Here is a 15,146-nt window from a genome sequence, read left to right as displayed (position 1 = left end):
CCGAAAGGAAAAGCTCAAAGAGGACAATATCTGCTAGCGGTGGATCCCAGATATTGGACGATGTGCCAACCTTCTCGCTGTTCCCCGAAGGGGGTAGACACGAGACAGTGTGCCAGTAAGGACGCTGGGTCCTAAAGGGGGTGGATTTGGGGGCGGTCCCACATCGATTGGAGGAAGGAAAGAGTGTCGGCGAGAACGCTGGGTCCTGAAGGGAAGTGGATTGTGATGTCCCACATTAGTTGGGATGAGAACAAACCACCATTTATAAGAGTGTGGAAACCTTCTCCTAGCAGACACGTTTTAAAGCCTTGAGGGGAAGCCCAAAAGGAAAAACTCAAAGAGGACAATATCTGCTAGCGGTGGATGTTGGCATTACAGTATTAAACACTAATCGACAAAAACTTCAAAATTTAGGGACTTGCTTGTGATTTAAACAAATTTTTACCAAGATCTTGTCATTGTCAAGCAAGAAAAATCAAAACCATAAAGGAAGCTAGGCAACAGATATTAGCTTAGCTAGAATTGACCCAATAAGAAATAAGGCATGCAAGAATTTCCATGTAGAAATATGAAAAGAACCCCTTACCTTTCACCTCTCCCAAAAAAAGGAGGAAAAATAACTACAATTACAAAGCTAAGATGGGAAAGAACTCAATTCATATCTAAATGACAATATGAGCAACATGAGGCTTTGCATTTCACAGCATTATATGACCAAGAATGGAACTTTAAACATCAAAATTTAACTTACATCAACAGTGCAGAAATCCATGGAACGGTTTCGTCTAAATATATAGCTCCAACTCTGTAGGGTCAGCACAGTGTGGACAACCCGGAATGAGGGTCGGACCAGTTAATATCACATCGATGAATAATATAAGGCTACATTTTTTCTTTATGAACACTTCGGTCAGTCTTTGGTTTGATGTTTACCAGTTTCAAGACAGAGGCAAAACTTTCTGTCGCTGGTCGTTACTAAGGGTCATGACTGCTGTAGTTACCGTCTGCGACGTCTTCACCGACGGTGGAATCGAAGATTTTGTAACTTTATTGTTGAGTTGACCAATATTACTCTGAGTTTCAGTTCTAGAATTTGTGGCGCCATTGTTAAATTGTTGTTCTTGATTACCTACTTCGCTTCTGGCTAAAGATGAACATTGTGTCTCTGTAATGCACAAGGAAACATCACCACCATCAGTTTTGTGGAACAGAGAAGAAAAAACACAAGGAAATATTTGCATTCTGTAATACAATGAAATGAACAACTGATATTTATGGACAGAGACCAGAAAGTTAGAAATAAGATTGAAGCTACTAATATATCTCTCACAAAGCATGCAATCAAAATGGCAGGTTCAACCTTCAAAACGCACCGGATTACTCGAAAGACCTAGACGATAAAGAGTAATTCATATACTTGGAAGTAAATGCATTACGGAGCCCATAGGCAATTACCTTTTATTTCTCCCAAAGTGATGAGTCTATTAAGACAATCCCTAAGCTTTGTAAGGACGATCCTCTCCTGCTCTGCATAGACCTCTGACGTGTCTCGTCCGTGAGGCAGCTGTGAAGACGTGCTGCAGCCAGGACCCATTAATCTATTGGGGGAAGCAGTAGCCATTAGCATTGTATCTTGCTCATCGCACATCAAAGCTAAAGTTCCGGGAGACATGGGCGCGCCCTTTGGCACATCTCCACCATCTGAATTGGAATCGTCGGGGGTTGTTTTATCAGTCTGGTTTGCACTTGAACGATCATCGGCTGCAGCTTTCTCATCAGATGCATCTTTTTTCTGCAACCTATCTTGAGTGGATGATGCAGCAGAAGTTTCTGTCTGGGCATCAGATTGCTTTTCTGTGGCATTTGTTTGGTCTGGATAGTGAAAAAGAGGACGTTTTCAAAAGGTCCATTTTACAACTTTTGCTCAACTTCTTAAAAGACCGAACCAAAGTATTAGGAATTGAGTAAAAAAAAAAAAAAAATAGAGGTAGAGAGGAGTGAGAGGATAAAACCATAATAATACCTTGAAATGTCTTGGCAGCTTCACTCGACAGCACAACCAAAACCGAACAAAGATCCTTCAAATCTTGTGATTGAATGATGTCTGCCATTAAAGACCTTCAACAATTACACGAATATCAGTCCTAAGTCCAAGAATATGGCCAACAACATTATATTGAATCGAAGAGATTATACCTATATGTAAACTTTGAAGGACCCAACAATGATGGGGTTCCAACGCCAGCAATGGGGAAGGACGGTAGCGGAGGAGCAGCGACTCTGATATGATTTGCCTGCTAAGTACCGTCAACACCAGGATGATCAGTACAAGAGCAGTCCTATTAACACAGCTTCTTGTGAAAAGCAATATAAAGTTGTGTTTCTTTTGAATTAGTTTCTACCAAATTTCTACATAAAATGAGTGGGTTCACCTGTTGAAATGGCACTGGCCTATGAGCGGGTAGTTCCTTGGCTGTCAGTCCAAAGTAGAGTTCTTGGCCTTTTCTTTTCTTGGATACAGGAGGTGAAGCATAGCCAGAGGAGCCAATAGCTCCAGTTATGGCAGCATTGGCTGCTTGTTGAATGAATGCTATGTTGTTACCATGATCTCCATGGAAAAGAGCTTGTCTCTCTTCACTTCCCTCAAAATTCTTGCAGTCCATACATTTACAATTTTCGGAGCAGAGAATGTTCGCCTGGAAACACTCGCAATATTTCTTTAGACAACCTGACTTCTTGCAGTGGCATCCCTTATTGTGCTTACCCAACATCAGCAACTCCCCCGCCTCCTCCTGCATGAATTCAAAACAGTCCATTGTGCACATCATCAACAAGTTCCACAGATTATATGTATGCATATTTGATGTCATGCCACTCATTTATACTATGCTTGAATACTCATTGCAATACCACTTCATCTAATCTACGTATAAAACAAGAGGCACCGAAGATTTTAAATGGAAAAAAACGGGAGGGAATGTGCAAGCAAATGATATTCCGGCCTTTCACCCTTTTTTCGGGTTAGTGAATCCCCAAGGGATTGCACAAAAAATTTCAGAAAATTAATAATAAACTGCAAAATCTGCAACTTGTAATACAAGCTATGATACAAACAAAAGGTAGAGCTATGACACAAGCTATGATATGTATAAAAGGTAGAACAATTGTTATCAAACGACTTTCATACCCTGTTGTCCCGCATCCCATGAGGGCTGCTTGCAATTTTTGGTCGAAACGCATTTGGGTTACGCTCTAATGTAGCTTCAACTGCTTCTCTTCTAGCAGTATCATTTTCAACATTGTTATAACAATTTATGCAGTTGCAACCATCACAGTATATTCCAGAAGCAAAGCATTCACAGTACCTGCTCAAATTGGTGAGCAAATTACTCTTTGTTAATAAATAAAGATATTTGACAGCAATAACTTCCAAATGATTTATAAACACAATCATTTTATAATTCATTCCAGTTGTAAATTCGCACGTTGAGGAATTGATAAAACAAGGAGATAAGAAGCTGCAAAAAATAAATCATAAATCATAATATCTGCAATGGCCTTCACCAAAAGCCATAGTTTGCCTCTAAACCTCCAAAAGTTGCATATATGAAACATATAAGCAAACAATGAAGTAGATAATACAGCGGAATGAATTTCAAAACGCCAATTTTTTGTTCTTTTTTGGAAAAATATCTAAATGAGGAAACTGTTTGCAAGCACCAAAAGTCTTTTGTTTCCATACACAAGCATCTACTATATCAGTGTCATCATAGAAATTACTGAATAGAGAGCAGAAAAATGTAAAAAAGTGTTTGTCAGAAGCTCAAAGAATGATGAACTTACAATTTTAGACACCGCGAATGTTTACAGTTGCACTGTTTTTGCTTCTTAGGAGTACTGTCTTTAGCTTCAATGGCAGGTCTTGCTCTTGACATTGGTGATTCTGGTTTCCTATTTAAGAAAAAAGTACCCTCCCTTAATATTAACTGAATCATTTCTAATAACGGGCGCGAAAATTTAAGACGATGAACAGCAACATCAAGAGCCACAAATCTCTATGCATCTTAAAGTGAATTTCAAATTTCAAATCGGAATCATAAAACTGTACATCTCAAAGTGAATCCGCAAGCTAAAGCATCGAGTAGAAATGAGTCGAATTAAGCGATATCTCATAATGCTAAAAAGATTCAAGGCGTTTGGATGAGTTTCCTTCAGACCAAAATTGGATTGTTAATAGCTCCGATTGCGTAAAGATTCTTATTCTATTGTAAGATTGAACATTAAATTCAGCAAACGAGATTGCAGAGACTTACACAGCTCTTACTGACGAATGAGGCGCCAAAGATGCGATCGACGCCGCCACCATCTGCGGCGGTGGCTTTGGCGGAGCTTGCGGAAGATTTTGAGCTACTAATGGAGCCTGTGGCTGTGAATGCGGGTCTGAATGAGATTGAGGATGCGAGGCGCCTCCATAGCCGGTGAAATCGAGCTGTCTAGCGAGCTTCTTAGATGGAATATCCGATGACGAAGAATTACTCAACGCAGCACCCTCCGATTGAGCCTTCTTCTGAGGTGCACCTACGGAATCTTCTTCCCCCATCAAATTTAAATCCTAAGTTTCAATAATCTCGCCACTATTCCAGATTATCCGCAAAAAAGGAAAATCAAACTCGAACAATCAATCAACTCTTCAATTAAAAAATGGAATCCCCCAAGCCAACTTCAAATCGTCCAACTTTCAGATCCAAATATCAATCAAAACACCGCCAGAAAAAATTCCAACGCCAGATAAAATTATGCTTTTGAAGCTCAAATATTACGCCGAAACTCAGCAACAAAAAACCAAAATTAGAAAGACCGTCACCCTCGCGTACAGCAACCACAGAGAAAGCAAAAACCAGAGCAGACGAATCAAATTATTTAGGGTTTTTTGAACTGTGAATTGAAGAGAGCTCCGAAGGAAAGAGGAAGGATAGGAGCAAAAAAGGCCTTTTGTTCTTCTTCTTTCCTCCCTCTCTCTTCCGAGATTTTGAAATTTCAATTTTGTAAATATTGGACGGTGCGATTAAGGCCAATGGTCAAATCTAACGGTGAAAACAATTCGATATAATCCAACGGTAAAAATTCATAGAAGCGAGCCTTGCGTAGATTTTGGACCGTCAGATTCTGAGGGCTGTAGATTTTCGACAAAATTGTCGAGGGCAAGGATCCAGTATTTTTCACATGGAAATCAAACAGCCATTAATATTCCGCCACGCAAAATATCCCCACAAGATATTATCTAATGGACACGTGGACGTGACTGATTGGCTGAATAAAGTGGAAAAGTGTGAGGACAAAAGGAGGGAATTAGTCCAAGATTCCATTCAATAAAGAAAGGAAATAAAACAAATTTGGCGCTAAATAGACTATCACAAGTAGTTGAACAGCCTAATAATTTTATTAATTCATTCATTCAAAATTGAAACCTTTTCCTCATTAGAATTCAAGGGACATATATATAACTTGTTGATGCACGATTTTGTTTTCAAGAACCTGGCCGAGCTCGAGTTGAGCTGTAGAGGTAGGATTCTGTGTTTCAAGTACGTGGTGTTTGAGTCAGAGTTGTAAATACAGGATTTTGTTTCAAGAACGTGGCTGAGTCGAATTGTAGGGGTAGGATTCTGTTTTCGTGTACGTGACCGAGTTGAGTTGTAGATGCAGAATTTTGTTTATTGAGTACGTGGTTAGGTCGAGGTGTAGATGCGGGATTGTTTTTAAGAATGTGGCTGAGTGGAATTGTAGAGGCAGGATTCTGTTTTCAAGTACGTGGTCGGGTCGAGTTGAAGATGATAACTATCCATTTTCAAGAAAGAGCATTAAACACAAAGCAAGACAAGGAACCACAGTCATGGCCAGTTTGGGACACACAAAAACAAGGCTTAATGTCCTTGAAATGAAAGGAAGGGGAGGTAAACTCACATCTTTGGTTGTGCAATTATACATAAATTACATTAACAGATCCGACATTCTTCAAGAACGACGTCGGAATGACGATTCCGACCTCTGAACTCTCCAACACAACATTCCTCGAGAAGGGTATCGGAACGATCGTCCCGACATTATCCAAATTCTCCATGCTTTTGGGGAGCTTCAGGATGTACCAAGGAAGTCTTTCCTTATAAGTCATATAACTGAAACGAAGTATAGTTTCAAGAATTTAGGAACACCTGAATCTCATTGTTCAATCAAATTGTATCGAGTAACCAGTGGCACTGGTGGTAACGTTCATGGGGCCGAGTTCATCCATATCGGAATCGGACTCATCGTAATCGTACCATCCAGCAGGAGAATCCTCGTCCTGTCCACTTCTGGTCAAAGGAACACGAAGCTCAGCCAACGGAACTGGGAATGGATCCTCAGTGAAATACTTATCTTGGAGCAATTCCATAGCGGTCGCTCGATTAGCCGGGTCGTAACAAAGCAGTCTTTTAACAATAGAAATTTCATCAGGAGAGCAGTTGGGAAGACATGCTTCTAAACCGATTGGCTTTTCTATTGTGTTGAATGATATAATATGGAAATCAGGAAGTTCAGAACAACCTGGCCAGGAATCTTCAGTCAAGTTGCCAAGAGTAGTGAAAATTTTGCTCATTTGATCAATGTCAGCAGTTCCTGGAAAAAGAGGTTCCAATGTAAAAAGTTCAGCAAAAATGCAGCCCAACGACCATAAGTCGATCTCCAAACCGTAGCTCGTTGAGCCATAGAGTAATTCGGGAGCCCTGAACCAGCGAGTACCGACGCATGAAGTGAGCGAACCTTGACCATCATCTGCTGGAACTCCTCCTTCAATTTCATAAGAATATGATGAACCTTTAAATGGATCATCTTCAAGGTCACTCGTGGTACATGTTGCTAAGCAAGATGTATCTCCATCATAAGTATATGTTTCCTTGTCAAATTCATTTGCTGAATTTTTTGCTTTCAGCTCGCCTAAATCGCTAAAATATTCCTCTTTGCCGATTGGTTCTTGCTCTTCAATTCTGTTACCTTCTCGAACCGAGCTTTCCGTTCCAGGAAAAATTGCAGAGGGCTGAGAAGCAGGTACTTGATCTGAAGAGTTCATCTCACATGGTTGAGAGATCCCATTTGGTTCAACATATTCAGGCTCCATGAGTATTCTTGCCTGAAAACCAACATCAAACTCATTCTTTTATGAACAAGAAACCAATATCATACTCATACTCCTTCAGATTCAAAACATTGATAATCATTTAGTTTTTGAAATTATTTACAATGATCTTCATTTTGATAACCATTTGGTTTTTTGTGCTTGAAATTCGTAACATAGAAAGTAGATAACAAAACAAAAACAAAAAATTCCTACAGGTAAGAACAGAAGCATCAATGTCCAGAAATCACACCTACAGCATATCAAGTACAAGTTCAGCTTCATGGATCTTCTGCTAGAACTTGGTACAAAAAAGAATCAAACACCTTCGATATGAACAGATGAACACAACATTTGATCAAAATTTCAGGTTATTTCTCTCAAAATTCTGCGGGGATCAATCTACAAGCAATAAGTTAGAAACGTCCAACCTGCAACTAATGAGTTGAATGGATCTTTCACAGTGGTTCCTCACAAAAACGAGCTAAATTTGAGGAACAGAGTGTGTAAAGAATCTCCACATTCGACTGTAATTATATTCGGTAAGCTCTTTCCTTGCGGATCTTATACTAAAAAGAAGATTGAAAGAGAATAACCTGTCCAAAATCGGCAAGCTTGAGCACGCCATCATCGGATATCAACAAATTGCTAGGTTTCAAATCCCTATGCACGATCATATTCCTATGACAAGCATCAAGACCACTCAGAATCTGGATCATCCACCGTTTCACCTCCCCGACCGCTAGTCCACGCCCGGATTCTACCCCGTCCGATCCTCGCTTCTTCGCCTCCGCTATAACGGTGGCCAAATCCGTTCTCATAAACTCGAGAACAAGCACGGCATCTTCATCTTCGCGCCAAAAGTACTCGTGCAGAACGACGATATTAGGCGAACCTTGAAGGATTTGGAGCGCCTCGATTTCGCGGAACGCCGATTGATAATCGTGGATCTCCTTCAAAGCGACGATGACGCCGTCGGAGAGCCGTCGCGCACGGTGAACATCGGAATAAGCACCGGATCCGACTCGCTCGAGGATCTGGTACTTCTGGATGATATCCGGCCGAGTGTGGATGCTCCAGCTCTTGGCCGGTGGAGATTCCATTTGCGAACGATTTTGGAGTGTGCGTTCTAGGGTTTTTGAAGATAGGGGTTATGGAAAATCCTTACACTTACAGTTAATTTTCGCCGGAAGGTGAAAAGGAACAAGTCGCCGGACGGTGAACAACCGCAGCCAAATGACGCCGTGATTAATTTATCATATAAACATAACCAAATTATTATACAAAAAAGATTTTAATATAATCAATATGGAAATATTATAATTTAAGTTAAAATACCATTTGAATAATTTACTTTCAACATTATATATATATATTTCTTTTTTTTCTTTTTTTTTGTTAACAACACAATTACATATAAATGTTTTTATTTTATTGAACTTCTTATATTGAGAGGTAAATTTTAATTAAAATATTAAAAATAAATTAATTAATATTTTACAAACTAATACATTTTACTTTTATTAAAAATAAAATTTTGAATCAACGATCTGCCAATTCCCTGTTTGAGTTAAAATTTTACCGATCGTGTTCAGTCTAAAAAATGTCATAACCCGACTCAATTCATTCCACGAGCACCTGTTATAAAACTAAAACTGGACCATTGATTAAAAATATAAGAACTAAATGAGATAAAACCTAAGTCTAAGAACCGAAATATTATATTAACTAATTAATTATAAAAAAATACTCGTGAACGACCTAACCTATTTAAAAAATACTCGTATTCTTTTAAAAATTACCCTATTACCCTTAAATCATTTAAACTTTTCAAGATTTTACAGTTGGAGGGAGGGAGCCCAAAAGCTAACCAAGGTAGGACCCTTTGCATTCAAATCAGTTGAACCACAACAGCAAGAAGGCTACAATATATACCATAAGTTCTTGAGAGAATGAACAATTCCCTCCAATTTTCAAGTTAACAAATACATAGAGAGGTGTGATTAGCTGTTGGGGTGAGCGAGATCTGTATCGAACCGAACCGCGCGACATGTTCTAGGCAGCACAGCCTCCACAAATGATGCTCCTGCTATGGTTTCATATGTACCAAGAACAAGTTTACTTAATTTTGTAACAGTGAGTATGAAAGAGATGGGGAGGGGGTCGGGGTAGAGCTACTTACGTGATCGAGCAGCCTAATCCTCGGCGCGTTTTCTTCTTTGGGACTTCCCTTCTCCTTGGAGGTTGCAGAACAACTTTAATGGCTGTATCAAATACAGCTTTGACATTCTAAAGAATCAACCACAAGGCTCCAGTTAGATATATTGTTCATTAAAGGGCATGGTCCCTTTCCTCTCTTTTTTAAAAGAAAAAAACCGCTTTCAAAACAAAATGTGACATCCTACGTCGGTTGGAAAGGGGAACGTAACACTCCTTATAAGGGTGTGGAAACCTCTCCCTAGTAGACACGTTTTAAAACCTTGAGAGGAAGCTCAAAAGGGAAAGCTAAAAAAGGACAATATCTGCTAGCGGCAAGCTTGGATTATTACAAATGGTATCAGAGCTAGACACTGGACGGTGTACCAGGAAGGACGCCCGCTCTCGAGAGGGGACGCGGGGGGGGTGGGGATTGTTAGATCAAACATTGGTTGGAGAGGGGCACGTAACATTTCTTATAAGAGTATGGAAACCTCTCCCTAGCATACGTGTTTTAAAACCTCAAGGGAAGCCCAGAAGTGAGGACGCTGGTCCCGCGAAGGGGTAGATTGTGAGATTCCACATCGACTGGAAAGAGGAATGAAACCTTGAGGAAAAGCTCTAGTCCTGTAGGGATGGATGGTGAGATCTCACATTAGTCGGAAAGAGAAATGAAACCTCAAGGGAAAGCCCAAAAGCGAGGACGCTAGTTCCGTAGGGGGTGGATTGTGCGATCCCACCTTGATTGGAAAGAGGAATGAAACCTTTAGGGGAAGCCCAAAAACAAGGACAATGGTCCTGCAGGGGATGGATGGTGAGATACCACATCGATTGGAAAGAGAAATAAAGCGTTTCTTATAAGGGTGGAGTGAGATAAGCACTAAAGTCTCGACAAAAATTAGAACATCTTTCTATGTTGTCTACCTGCTGTGTCTTAGAACTGCACTCAATGTAAGCTGAAGCACCAATTTGTTTTCTCAGCTCCTCACCCTGCATGATGATGTTAAGTTCACAAAAGTTGAGCTTCACTTTCTACAAACATTACATTTCACATTGGAAAACAAAAAAAGAACCAAGAATTGAGGAACCCAACCTGAGAAGATGTAATGATATCATACCCCGTTTGTTCGTTAGCATATCGTCGGTCCTCGCGGAGATCTAAACAAAATGAACATTAATAAAACGACACGTATCATCAAAATGATCGATGAACGACTTTTGTCTACCTACCGAGCTTCGTTCCAACTAGAATGATCGGGACGTTGGGTGCAAATCTTCGCAGTTCAGGCATCCACTGAGAGATCAAAATAAAACAATATAGTTAAAAACTACACTAGAATCAAACAAACCAATAAAGTACGGTTGTTTCTCAGGTAACAGCCTAAGTCTATCGTGGCAGATATTATCCTTTTTGGGTTTTCCCTCAAAGTTTTAAAACGTGTCTACTATGGAGAAGGTCTAGCCCTACTCCGACCAGTGTTGCGCACATTCCGGTGACTGATTTTGATACCATTTGTAACAGTCCAATGAGGACAGTTGGGCTGTTACAAATGGTATCAGAGCCAGTCACTGGGCGGTGTGAGGCACTGATCCAAATAGGGGTACGCTTCTTATCATCCTGAAGAACATATTGGTTGATGGACCCACCTTCACAAAGAGCGTAATTATCTTAGTAGCTTGATAAAAGTTTGGGTTTACCCTTCTGAGCTTCCCCTCAAGGTTTTAAAACGTGTTTACTATGGAGAGGGTCTAACCCTACTCCAACCTGTGCCTCGCTCTGTCCGGTGACCGACTCTGATGTCATTTGTAACAGTCAAAGAAGACAATATCTGCTAACAGTGGACTTGGGCTATTACAAATGGTATTAGAGTCAGTCATCGGACGGTGCAAGACACTAGTCCGAGTAGGGCTACGCTTCTTGTCATCCTGAAGAACAGATTGGTTGATGGACCCACCATCACTAACAACATAATTATCTTTGTATCTCGATGAAAGTTTGGGTTTTCTTTCTCAGGGTTCCTCTCAAGGTTTTAAAATGCGTCTACTATGGAGAGGGTCTAGTCCTGCTCCAACTAGTGACTCATACCGTCTAGTGACTAGCTGATACCACTTGTAACATCCCAAAGAAGACAATATCCGCTAGCGGTGGACTTGGGCTGTTACAAATAGTATTAGAGCCAGTCACCGAACTGTGCGAGGCACTAAACAGAGTGGGATCATGCTTCTTGTGATCTAGAAGAACAGATTGGTTTCCTATATTATGAAATGAGTACCTTCTTGAGGATATTTTCATAGCTGGCTCTACTAATTAATGAGAAAGCTAGAACAAACACATCTGCACCTCTGTAACTCAAAGGCCTTAGCCTGCTATAATCTTCCTGACCTACAAAACAAAGAACAAACAGTAAAGATAATAACTGAATGAGAAAGAAAGGCCTTCTTCTTGTTATTTAAGGAGACCATATTGTACCTGCGGTGTCCCATAACCCCAAATTCACAATGTTCCCATCCACAGACACATTGGCACTGAAATTGTCAAACACTGTCGGAATGTAATCCTGCCAAATATAAAACAAAACCACCAATGTTGAGAGACAAAGCTCCAGTTTCAACAGATCAAGCTTAATATTTATGTCCTTGCCGCTTATAATTATAAGAAATATTTAGTTCTCCTCTCTAGTTGAGGTGGGATTTCACAATCTATTGAGATCCAACGTCCTCGCTGACACACTACTCGGTGCCTGGCTTTGATACTATTTGCAACAGTTTTAGGCCACCGCTAGTAGATAGCGTCCGCTTTGGCTCGTTACGTTTCGCTGTTAGCCTCACAATTTTAAAACGCATTTGTTAGGGAGAGGTTTCCATACGCTTATAAGGAATGTTTCGTTCTCCCCTCCAGTTGATGTGGGATCTCACAATCCACCCCCCTTGTGGGTCAGCGTCCTCGCTGACACATCGCTCAGTGTCTGACTCTGATACCATTTGTAACAGTCTGAGATCACCGTCAGTAGATATGTTTTGTTTTGGCCTGTTACGTATCACCCTCAGCCTCACGGTTTTAAAATGCGTCTATTAGGGAGAGGTTTCCACACCCATACGAGAAAAGTTTCGTTCTCCTCTCCAACTGATGTGGGATCTCACAATCTACCCCTTTGGGGTCCAACGTCCTCGTTGATACATCGCTCGGTGTCTGGCTCTAATACTATTTGTAATGGTCTAAGGCCACTTCTAGTAGATATTGTCAACTTTAACTAGTCACGTATCGCCGTCAGCCTCACAGTTTTAAAACGCGTCTGTTAGGGAGAACTTTCCACATCCATATAAGAAATGTTTCATTCTCCTCTCCAACCCATATGGAATTTCACAATCCACCACTCTGGGAAGCCCAACATCCTCCCTAACACACTGCTCGGTGTCTGGCTCTAATACCATTTGATGTGGGATCTCACAATCCACCCTCCTTGTGGGCCAGCGTCCTCGCTGACACACCGCTCAGTGTCTGGCCCTGATACCATTGGTAACAATCTGAGACCACCGCTAGTAGATATTGTTCATTTTGGCCCGTTACATATCGCCATCTGCCTCACAGTTTTAAAACGCATCTGTTAGGGAGAGGTTTCAACACCCTTATAAGAAATGCTTCATTCTCCCCTCCAACCATCCTATGATTTCGTGTTTATGTACTTGCAGCTCATATTTTAAGAAGAGTATTAGAGAAAATCATCAACGTTCAGAAAATGGGTAAAAAATCATCAATGGAGAAAGAGAACTCCATTATGAAGTACCCAAATTTAGATTCGCAGCAGAAGTTCAAACAAATGAAATAAAGAGAAAATGGGTAAAAAGCTTAGAGTCTATGAACTCGCAGCTCATATTCAGCTACTCAAGCTTAGTGTTACGCACTAACATTCTTGCAGCTCACATTTGAACACAAAATGAAAGAAAATAAACTCATAACAGATTAAGCATTAAATCGCCTCAAAATCAATAGAGAGAGTATTCCTTGATTATAAACCCATAATCATTCCCTAAATTAGCCGAGGTGGGACTTTCATCCAACATAGAACGCACTAACATTCTTGCCGCTCAAATTTGAACACAAAATGAGAGAAAATAAACTCATAATCCGACAGATTAAGCATTAAATGATCGGCCTCAAACCAACGGAGAGAGTATTTCTTAATTATAAACTCATAATCATTCCCTAAATTAGTCGACGTGGGACTTTCATCCAATAGAGCATGCACAAACATTCTTGCAGCTCAAATTTAAACACAAAATGAGAGAAAATAAACTCATAATCCAACGTATTAAGCCTTAAATGATCGCCTCGAACCAATGGAGAGAGTATTCCTTGATTAAAAATCCATAGGCATTCCCTAAATTAGTCGACGTGGGAGTGTACTAGCATACGCACTAACGCTCAAATTTGAACACAAAATGAGAGAAAATAAACACATAATCGGACAGATTACGCATTAAATGATCTGAAAAAGAAGGCTCACAGTGGGGAACTTATTGCTGGTGTAACAAATAAGCATACAGGTCTTCCCAACAGCTCCATCTCCAACAGTGACGCATTTAATGAACTTGGAAGCGCTCATCATCCAAAATAAGACCTCAAAATCCTCCTAAGAAGAACAGATTGGCTCGTAAAGAGAATCGGAATGGAAGTGTAAGAATGGCGGAAATGGTGTTAAAAGGGGGTTTTAATCGTAACATTCAAATCTCAGAGACAAAAGGTTTTGAAATGCGCGAAACGCGAAACGAGACTGTTTCTCTCTCTGGAATGGTACCTGAAATGGCTGAGATGGGACCCTCTGGTTGTTGTCACTGCGGCCATTAATGACCTCCAACCACACAATTCCACCTCTTCACTGCCATGTTTATCACCTCGGAAGCCAAGGGCTTCGGATTTTGTAAAATATTTAATATTTAATATTTAAAAAAAAAAAGAATAAAATAGTATATAATATAAAATTTGAATTTCCAAATATTATTAGTTTGCGATTTGCATTAAGAGGGCGGTAAAGCTGTCAAATCATTCTCTTCCCTCGAGAATTTGAATAAATGTGACCTTAGACCGACATGTCGATCCTATTTTAAATTATGCTAAATTAATAAAAACATCCTTAAATTTTGATGTTTTTTTTTTTTTTTTTTTTTTAATTCTTACATTTTTTTTAATTTTAATAATAACTTTAAATTTAAAAAGAATTTTACTATGGGTTTTTGGATAAAAAAAAAACGTTTTTAAATTTTTAATTTTTTAAAAAGTTCGAAAAAATACCCTCTTTAAAAAAAATATTCATAAAATTTTAAAAATAGTATTAACATCTTTTAATTTATAAAAAAAATTTAAAAATTATTACTATCAATAATATGAACAAAAACGGTCTATAAACGCTTCATACCCTATTTTCAAGCTCTTGAATATTACTTTTAAAAGTTGAGTATTTAAAAGATCACAAGTATTAAAAAACATGTGGTATTAATAATAAAAGTATTTTTAACTATTCAAAAAATTTAAAAGTTTTTTTTTTACTTTTAACAAAAGTTTTGAAAATTCAAACGTAGATATTCTGAAATATTTGTTTTTAAGTGGTATTTTAAAAATAAAATATTAATAATTTTCATCCAATTTTTTGATGAATGAAGTGTTCATAGACGGTTTTAGTCATATATTGACGTTAAATTTTTTTTATTAAGAATAAGGGAATTAATAATACCTTTAAAATTTCAATAATATTTTTTTAACTTTTAAAAAAATATTTGATTTTTTTTTTTAAATTTCAACACA

The 15,146-nt window shown here is 39.1% G+C and overlaps 3 protein-coding genes across 5 annotated transcripts; all 3 read right to left on the bottom strand.

Annotated features, from left to right (window-relative positions):
* Positions 1-561: 561 nt before the first annotated feature.
* LOC111450787 (protein tesmin/TSO1-like CXC 5) lies at positions 562-4,999 on the bottom strand. 2 transcript variants are annotated; one of them, XM_023091078.1, is made up of 8 exons: positions 4,314-4,999; positions 3,844-3,951; positions 3,188-3,365; positions 2,433-2,792; positions 2,197-2,297; positions 2,024-2,118; positions 1,456-1,872; positions 562-1,165 (listed from the first exon to the last, which is right to left on the bottom strand). In XM_023091078.1, the coding sequence occupies exons 1-8, from the start codon at positions 4,598-4,600 to the stop codon at positions 939-941; spliced, it is 1,773 nt and encodes a 590-aa protein (XP_022946846.1). In that variant the 5' UTR covers positions 4,601-4,999; the 3' UTR covers positions 562-938. The 2 variants fall into 2 exon arrangements, with proteins under 2 accessions (XP_022946846.1, XP_022946847.1); XM_023091079.1 differs by having other exon boundaries at positions 768-1,165; positions 2,197-2,294.
* Positions 5,000-5,817: 818 nt separating this feature from the next.
* LOC111450650 (cyclin-dependent kinase F-1) lies at positions 5,818-8,410 on the bottom strand. The gene is made up of 2 exons (XM_023090876.1): positions 7,747-8,410; positions 5,818-7,165 (listed from the first exon to the last, which is right to left on the bottom strand). The coding sequence occupies exons 1-2, from the start codon at positions 8,251-8,253 to the stop codon at positions 6,224-6,226; spliced, it is 1,449 nt and encodes a 482-aa protein (XP_022946644.1). The 5' UTR covers positions 8,254-8,410; the 3' UTR covers positions 5,818-6,223.
* A 584-nt stretch (positions 8,411-8,994) lies between these two features.
* On the bottom strand, positions 8,995-14,233 carry LOC111450752 (rac-like GTP-binding protein ARAC7). Of its 2 annotated transcripts, none has more exons than XM_023091019.1 (8): positions 13,852-14,233; positions 11,817-11,904; positions 11,620-11,729; positions 10,577-10,640; positions 10,440-10,504; positions 10,271-10,336; positions 9,333-9,439; positions 8,995-9,236 (listed from the first exon to the last, which is right to left on the bottom strand). In XM_023091019.1, the coding sequence occupies exons 1-8, from the start codon at positions 13,951-13,953 to the stop codon at positions 9,206-9,208; spliced, it is 633 nt and encodes a 210-aa protein (XP_022946787.1). In that variant the 5' UTR covers positions 13,954-14,233; the 3' UTR covers positions 8,995-9,205. The 2 variants fall into 2 exon arrangements, with proteins under 2 accessions (XP_022946787.1, XP_022946786.1); XM_023091018.1 differs by having other exon boundaries at positions 8,995-9,239; positions 13,852-14,232.
* Between the last annotated feature and the right edge of the window lie 913 nt (positions 14,234-15,146).

This window comes from Cucurbita moschata, unplaced genomic scaffold, assembly GCF_002738365.1.
Source record: "Cucurbita moschata cultivar Rifu unplaced genomic scaffold, Cmos_1.0 Cmo_Scf00012, whole genome shotgun sequence".
Lineage (NCBI taxonomy): Eukaryota > Viridiplantae > Streptophyta > Magnoliopsida > Cucurbitales > Cucurbitaceae > Cucurbita > Cucurbita moschata.
This window is presented reverse-complemented; position numbering and strand designations above follow the sequence as displayed.

What these genes read in the sequence shown, in the direction of transcription:
- LOC111450752 (XM_023091018.1), bottom strand. Translation starts at nt 13,953, where the DNA reads ATGATGAGCGCTTCCAAGTTCATTAAATGCGTCACTGTTGGAGATGGA. An exon ending in ATGAAAATATCCTCAAGAAG is followed by an intron (nt 10,641 to 11,619) that starts GTACTCATTTCA and finishes TTGATCTCTCAG; the next exon opens with TGGATGCCTGAACTGCGAAG. An exon ending in GGATTAGGCTGCTCGATCAC is followed by an intron (nt 9,240 to 9,332) that starts GTAAGTAGCTCT and finishes ATGAAACCATAG; the next exon opens with CAGGAGCATCATTTGTGGAG.
- LOC111450787 (XM_023091078.1), bottom strand. Translation starts at nt 4,600, where the DNA reads ATGGGGGAAGAAGATTCCGTAGGTGCACCTCAGAAGAAGGCTCAATCG. An exon ending in CATTCGTCAGTAAGAGCTGT is followed by an intron (nt 3,952 to 4,313) that starts GTAAGTCTCTGC and finishes TTTCTTAAATAG; the next exon opens with GAAACCAGAATCACCAATGT. An exon ending in CACTTTGGGAGAAATAAAAG is followed by an intron (nt 1,166 to 1,455) that starts GTAATTGCCTAT and finishes TGTGCATTACAG; the next exon opens with AGACACAATGTTCATCTTTA.
- LOC111450650 (XM_023090876.1), bottom strand. Translation starts at nt 8,253, where the DNA reads ATGGAATCTCCACCGGCCAAGAGCTGGAGCATCCACACTCGGCCGGAT. An exon ending in AGCTTGCCGATTTTGGACAG is followed by an intron (nt 7,166 to 7,746) that starts GTTATTCTCTTT and finishes GTTGGTTTTCAG; the next exon opens with GCAAGAATACTCATGGAGCC.